Below are 8,046 nucleotides of genomic sequence, written 5' to 3'. Positions count from 1 at the left end.
ATACTATATATATATATATATATATATATATAGGCAGTGAAAACTTGATGTTTTAAGTAAAAAATACATTTAAATAGGTCTGAATTTTTTCCCCCTATATAATCTATATAGCTGATGAACAAGGGTATTCAAATGTAACATTCCAGTCAAAACATTCAGTCATTTATTTTAAAAGTTATCATACATTGCACACTAAACAGAGTAAAATCTATCAAATAATGCAATTAAGATCAAAATCCTGTTAACTCTATCGTGGTAATTCAGCCAGGGTACACACATGTCCTGACACAGTTTCCTGAGAATCCCTCAAACACACATATGCTCACACACCTGGTTGGCAGGTACAGGTGTAGTTTTGTCCTTCATCTCTCTGTGTGAGGTCAGCACAGGTGCCGTTGTTCTCGCAGGGCTTCAGGTGACATGCGTCAAACTCCTCACAGAAGATCCCAGAGTACCCATCATCACACTGGCAGTAAAATGTATCCTGTGATTCACATTTAAACACACATCATCAAATGTTCACAGAAACTCTGGACAGAAAGCACACAAACTAAACAAAGGTATAACTATTATATCAACACTTTGGAAGGAAAAACAGCAGTACACATTCAGAGGTGTAATACTGGCCTTTCAGTGCTCTAAAAAGAGAAAATAATAAGCACATAACGCGTATTATGATCTGAGGTCATTACCACAGAGGACTGGGTGATGCATTTTCCTTTCCCAGAGCATTGTGGGTCGCTGAATCCACTGCCGGGCTCCATACAGTTATTGGTTTTTACATTGAGATGCAGCCTCAAAGTGACCTCTGGACCAGAGGGTGCACCAACATGCAACACACCTACATGGAGAGAGATAAACAAAAAAGTTCATAGTTGTAATAGAGAGTAAAAAAATATTTTATATATTTTTTTTTTCAAAGAAAATGCGCGTTTAGCCAAAAGAATGGTTGCCAGGGTGTTGCTATGCAGGTGCTAATGTGTTCTGATTGATTTTAGCTTGTTTTAAGCTTGACTGTTGTGTTTTACGGAAAGAAAAACCAAAGTTAGTTATTCAAAGATGATGAATGCACAATTAACGGTTACTATAAAAAAGATGTTTAAAAGATAGAATAAAGAATAATTTTTTTTATTATTATTATTATAATTAAATAATAAACAGTATATTCACTTTACTATATTCACAGTATATTATTTACTTTATTTATTACCACTATTCACCTGTTTTGCCTGTCTTAACCCAGACACATACATCTAGAAATCTAGATTCACATTTATTATACAAAGCAAATCCATGTCATTAAATTTTAATCATATTGTGGATATTATTTATTATTTCCTTTTACACACACACACACACACACACCACCACACACACACACACACAAACAAACACACAGCAATGGCTCAAGGGCAGACATTGTTTGGCTCACAGAATCAGACAGGGTCAAATAAAAGACTCGCAACACTCATCAATGTGTCTGGAAAAATTCTGAATTGCAAACAAGTTGGAAACAGACATTATGCACACAGATGTTTCAAAGGCAAAGTCCCAATTTCAAACAAATAGTTTCATACAGTATATTCCTCCACATACACACTTACTGATGAAGTAGTTGTGTCCGAATGGCAGGGACTGGTCAGGGAGCACCAGGCCATCTGAGCTCTGCTGGAACCACATGATTGTACCATCTGCAGTGGATCCGATAATCACTTTTCCTTAATCCTGTGTCGGTTTTGTAATATCGGATCCACCGACAATGTATAACAATGCATAATTATTCCAGGGAACTAGTTGTGTTTGCATGATTTTTAAAGTAAAACATTAAATAAATATACATTTTGCATATCAGTTTTCAGACAAATAAACATACAAACAATCGCATTGTTATTGGTTATAAAAACATCTATATCGGTCAATCTCTAATACACAAGCAAACTTTTTTTTGCTTGGAACTTTCCTATGAGTTCTACTGTTTTTATAAAAAAAAAACTTCTCAAAAACCCTTTTGCATTAAGACAAAAAAATTGAACAAAGCCTTCAGTTATAAACCAACAAGAATCAGTCAGCCAATGTTGGTTTGCTGCTTTTCTTACAACACTGCTAATTAACATCATTTATGCCCTCCTGTGTTTTCCATAATCCTCTTACAAAAATGGACAGAACGGTAAACAGTGTTCGTTTGTGTGCTTCCACTAGACCCTAACAGATATGCCTTGCCATCAGCATGTCCATGACAGCATTTCTTAAAAAGACACAGTTGTTTCTTCTGGAAGGCTTTAAATAACTCAAATAACAGGCTCAAATTAATCTTCATTTACACGATCAAAGGCACAAATCCCCGACCTTCAATGTCTCTTGCTCAACCTTTAATTTGTTCTTCATTTTCCATTTTCTTCCCCTGCCCTATCTTTTCATTTAAAGCATCATCAGAGCATTAAAGCTCTGTGCTCTGCCCAAGGTTAACCTCCATTATTCACAAAAACCAACACAAGACATATCTACACAATTCATAAGGACATTGCTTCTTGCTAGATTCCTGTTATGCAAATAGAACTTTCATGTTACTATTCTGAATGCATTTAAATGAATAAAAGCACATTGTGGGTAGTTTTCAATGTTTTTTTACATGTTTGATGTTTATGTAGAACTAAATAGGGAAAGGGAATTTTACAGCAAAACTAATAACACTAAATACTGTTCTTTTGATCTTTCTATTCTTAAAAAGCGAGTAATTACATTTGTGCAAAGCTGACAGACTCCCTTGTCATTTATTTATGTTTATGTTCTCCATCTGAAAACATTAAACTTCGTCAATTTAGTTTGCCTGTTGTTAATATTATTGTTGCAGCTGCCATGCCATGTTTTTATTGTTGTGATATGAAGATGAAATGAAATAAAACGAAGTAAAACATTAAATAAATATAGGTCCTGAATATCAGTTGAATATAGAAACACGGAAATAATTGGCATCTGTATTGGTTATAAAAATGTATGAAAAAAATTATCACGATTTCTACAAAACTATTAAGCATCACAACTGTTTTCATCATTGACAATAACAATAAATGTTTCTTGAGCATTAAATCTGCTTATTAGAATGATTTCTGAAGGATCATGTGACACTGAAGACTGGAGTAATGATGCTGAAAATTCAGCTTTGATCACAGGAATAAATTACATTTTACAATATATTCAAATAGAAAATAGTTATTTAAAATTGTAATAATATTTCACAATCTTACTGTTTTTATTGTATTTTTTTTTCATTATTAAAATAAACACAGCCCTGGGGAGTATAATAGACATTTATATAATATTTATAAATCTTACTTTTAAAACTTTTAAAAATCCTAATTTTCATATATATTATAATTGAAACTTACGTAACCACCAAAGAGAACTATTAAAAATGCATAAAGCATTTTAGAAAAAAAATATATATATACACTGTATACTATATATATATATATATACAGTATATATATATAGGCAGTGAAAGCTTGATGTTTTAAGTAAAAAATACATTTAAATAGGTCTGAATTTTTTCCCCCTATATAATCTATATAGCTGATGAACAAGGGTATTCAAATGTAACATTCCAGTCAAAACATTCAGTCATTTATTTTAAAAGTTATCATACATTGCACACTAAACAGAGTAAAATCTATCAAATAATGCAATTAAGATCAAAATCCTGTTAACTCTATCGTGGTAATTCAGCCAGGGTACACACATGTCCTGACACAGTTTCCTGAGAATCCCTCAAACACACATATGCTCACACACCTGGTTGGCAGGTACAGGTGTAGTTTTGTCCTTCATCTCTCTGTGTGAGGTCAGCACAGGTGCCGTTGTTCTCGCAGGGCTTCAGGTGACATGCGTCAAACTCCTCACAGAAGATCCCAGAGTACCCATCATCACACTGGCAGTAAAATGTATCCTGTGATTCACATTTAAACACACATCATCAAATGTTCACAGAAACTCTGGACAGAAAGCACACAAACTAAACAAAGGTATAACTATTATATCAACACTTTGGAAGGAAAAACAGCAGTACACATTCAGAGGTGTAATACTGGCCTTTCAGTGCTCTAAAAAGAGAAAATAATAAGCACATAACGCGTATTATGATCTGAGGTCATTACCACAGAGGACTGGGTGATGCATTTTCCTTTTCCAGAGCATTGTGGGTCACTGAAACCACTTCCGGGCTCCATACAGTTATTGGTTTTTACATTGAGATGCAGCCTCAAAGTGACCTCTGGACCAGAGGGTGCACCAACATGCAACACACCTACATGGAGAGAGATAAACAAAAAAGTTCATAGTTGTAATAGAGAGTAAAAAAATATTTTATATATTTTTTTTTTCAAAGAAAATGCGCGTTTAGCCAAAAGAATGGTTGCCAGGGTGTTGCTATGCAGGTGCTAATGTGTTCTGATTGATTTTAGCTTGTTTTAAGCTTGACTGTTGTGTTTTACGGAAAGAAAAACCAAAGTTAGTTATTCAAAGATGATGAATGCACAATTAACGGTTACTATAAAAAAGATGTTTAAAAGATAGAATAAAGAATAATTTTTTTTATTATTATTATTATAATTAAATAATAAACAGTATATTCACTTTACTATATTCACAGTATATTATTTACTTTATTTATTACCACTATTCACCTGTTTTGCCTGTCTTAACCCAGACACATACATCTAGAAATCTAGATTCACATTTATTATACAAAGCAAATCCATGTCATTAAATTTTAATCATATTGTGGATATTATTTATTATTTCCTTTTACACACACACACACACATTTCCAAACCTGTAAGACTTTCTTTTGGCAATAGGAAACAAAATATTTTTGAATGGCCAAGGTCCAAGGGCCTAAATCTTGCTAAAAATAAATGTAACTAAATTTAAATTTAAATTTCACACAAACACACACACACACACGCGCACATGCACACACGCACGCACACACACACACAATATCCTTTTACACACACACACACACACACACCACCACACACACACACACACACAAACAAACACACAGCAATGGCTCAAGGGCAGACATTGTTTGGCTCACAGAATCAGACAGGGTCAAATAAAAGACTCGCAACACTCATCAATGTGTCTGGAAAAATTCTGAATTGCAAACAAGTTGGAAACAGACATTATGCACACAGATGTTTCAAAGGCAAAGTCCCAATTTCAAACAAATAGTTTCATACAGTATATTCCTCCACATACACACTTACTGATGAAGTAGTTGTGTCCGAATGGCAGGGACTGGTCAGGGAGCACCAGGCCATCTGAGCTCTGCTGGAACCACATGATTGTACCATCTGCAACAGAGCACTGCTCATAACCAGCCTCACTTACACGCCACAGTACAGCAGAGCCACTCACATTACCCACCAACCTAGACACACACACACACACACACAGAGAGAGAGGAAGAGATCTCATCAAAATCAGTCACATGTCAGTATGCAAATGAACTGGAGACAGGAAAAAGATGTAGCAAACTGTACAAAGGGAACATAATGGTTAAGAACAAGATACATTTGGACTTTTATTCTTCAATAAATGTGAGAGCTTAATGCATTTTATTATATTATGTTTTAATAAAGTAATATTAATATTAATATGTTTATTAATAATTTATTACATTAAATATGTATTATCATACAGAAATCATATTAAATGAATAATATTCAATAATTTACTATATTAAAGCTTTTTAAAAAATGTATATGATCTAAAATCTATATTTATCTGTTATGTTGGCCAAAAATCATATGAAAAGTACTTTGAAATGATATGGTAAAATTGTCAATGTACCCCAAAAGTGTGGCTATGGTTTAAATGTATATTTTAATTATATAATCAATCAAATATATAAAATATATAATTGATTAATTATATTTCCATCCATATTTTGATCAATTTTTATATATTATTTTTGTTTTTTAATTTTTAAATATTTTTTATATTCTTTTTGTTTTATATTTTGTTTTGCAGTAGTTCAAGACTAGAAATATCCATAAATACCACAGAAAGTAAACTAAAAACACATTAAAAGCCCACAACTCTCTTATTCTAATATGTCTTTCCAAGAAAAACAGGGCACGATAAAGTTTCTTACTTCACAGCTGTTTCCTCGGCAACCTCCATGGAAACAGTCATCATTCCGGCAGACTCACCTCCTGCGGTACTCACACATTCGGCTTCATCAGTAACCTACAACACACACACACACAAATAAGCTTCTCACAGGAGCAATCCTGCCTTCCAGACCGGACCGAACTGTCACGACACATCACGCTTACACAAACGCACACTTAATGCATGCAAACGCACACCTGCTCACCTGCTGATCCTCCCACAGTATCTCCACCACTTTCTGACCCGGTTTGGGTCGCCACGGCTCCAGTGTGGGCAGAGCTTGAGTAGTGGTGGGAACTGTGGTTGGCTGAAACACTTGAGTGGTGGTCGCAGGTGTGGCGGGTGTGGCGGGCGTGGCATGTTCCGGTACAAGGCTCTCGGCGAGGTCCCAGGTGGACTCGGACAGGTCAAAGGTCAAAGTAGGCAGGTCACACCGGACCCCGCTGTAACCCTCACTGCACTCGCACACAAACCCATCCCCCCCACCGTCCTGGCTACAGTTGCCATGGAGACAGGGGCTGCTGGCGCATGGATCTGCAAAAAACTGCACCCAATAAAAACAACACGAATGAGAAATGAAAACTGCATCATATTATCAAACATTTTAAACTGCTCCAGTCACACAAAACAGCAGCGAACAATCCAGCTTTTATTTCAGGCAAACATGTATCGACTAACAATCAGTTGGCCTGAAAAATGAGAACTGAGAGCAATTAATATACTGAGATCACAGACAAATATGAACGATAGCAATAGAGCCATCCCACTCTGCCCGCAGGAACACCTGCACCAAAATCTACATCGCTAATTCCTTTAGCTTACAATTATGTAGTGATATTGATCCAATTACTCTAATTATGCTCAGTTTCCTTTGGCAGGGACATGCCTTCTTCCCAAGAGATGAAGTAGGACTTATATGTGCCATATTTGTGCATATGTTCATCTGTAAACTATTTATACTCCATATTATGTGTGTTGGCATTACATAAGTAATCTAACATAAAATGCTTCTACTGGATAACAGATGCACACAAACCCATCCCCCCCACCGTCCTGGCTACAGTTGCCATGGAGACAGGGGCTGCTGGCGCATGGATCTGCAAAAAACTGCACCCAATAAAAACAACACGAATGAGAAATGAAAACTGCATCATATTATCAAACATTTTAAACTGCTCCAGTCACACAAAACAGCAGCGAACAATCCAGCTTTTATTTCAGGCAAACATCGACTAACAATCAGTTGGCCTGAAGAATGAGAACTGAGAGCAATTAATATACTGAGATCACAGACAAATATGAACGATAGCAATAGAGCCATCCCACTCTGCCCGCAGGAACACCTGCACCAAAATCTACATCGCTAATTCCTTTAGCTTACAATTATGTAGTGATATTGATCCAATTACTCTAATTATGCTCAGTTTCCTTTGGCAGGGACATGCCTTCTTCCCAAGAGATGAAGTAGGACTTATATGTGCCATATTTGTGCATATGTTCATCCGTAAACTATTTATACTCCATATTATGTGTGTTGGCATTACATAAGTAATCTAACATAAAATGCTTCTACTGGATAACAGATGATATCAAAGAATATCAACAACATACTGTTTGGCTCAGGTAAAATAACTTCTCCTAATAAAATAACAAATACATGTTAGTAATTATTTAAAAATACACATTAAAATGTTATATTACAAATTACTTCGCTGTAAAATCTACAAACCAAGGTTCATTGGAAAAACATACCTATGGCAAAATGATATTATGTTTTGTGTCACTTTAAAAGTGAAATGTCCAGTGAGTGGCGCTAAAAGCATGTGTCTGAAACAGATAGAAGTGAATCTGGCACTCTTTTGTTACAAT

At 35.3% G+C, this 8,046-nt stretch overlaps 1 protein-coding gene across 1 annotated transcript in view; it reads right to left on the bottom strand.

The window, feature by feature from the left end:
• The window catches only part of LOC107717591 (delta and Notch-like epidermal growth factor-related receptor), an 18,021-nt gene extending 10,919 nt beyond the window's left edge, over positions 1 to 7,102 (bottom strand). Inside the window, exons 1-9 of the mRNA XM_016524399.1 lie at positions 7,064 to 7,102; positions 6,383 to 6,721; positions 6,158 to 6,252; positions 5,268 to 5,431; positions 4,152 to 4,300; positions 3,786 to 3,943; positions 3,644 to 3,651; positions 693 to 841; positions 331 to 484 (exon numbers count right to left, since the gene is read on the bottom strand). Of these exons, the coding sequence (XP_016379885.1) occupies positions 331 to 484; positions 693 to 841; positions 3,644 to 3,651; positions 3,786 to 3,943; positions 4,152 to 4,300; positions 5,268 to 5,431; positions 6,158 to 6,252; positions 6,383 to 6,721; positions 7,064 to 7,102 (1,255 nt within the window). The remainder of the gene's footprint in view (positions 1 to 330; positions 485 to 692; positions 842 to 3,643; positions 3,652 to 3,785; positions 3,944 to 4,151; positions 4,301 to 5,267; positions 5,432 to 6,157; positions 6,253 to 6,382; positions 6,722 to 7,063) is intronic.
• Between the last annotated feature and the right edge of the window lie 944 nt (positions 7,103 to 8,046).

Source organism: Sinocyclocheilus rhinocerous, unplaced genomic scaffold (assembly GCF_001515625.1).
Source record: "Sinocyclocheilus rhinocerous isolate Xijiao unplaced genomic scaffold, SAMN03320098_v1.1 scaffold240, whole genome shotgun sequence".
Taxonomy (NCBI): Eukaryota; Metazoa; Chordata; class Actinopteri; order Cypriniformes; family Cyprinidae; genus Sinocyclocheilus; species Sinocyclocheilus rhinocerous.
Note: the sequence above shows the minus strand (reverse complement) of the source record. Positions and strands in the feature narration are given on the sequence as shown.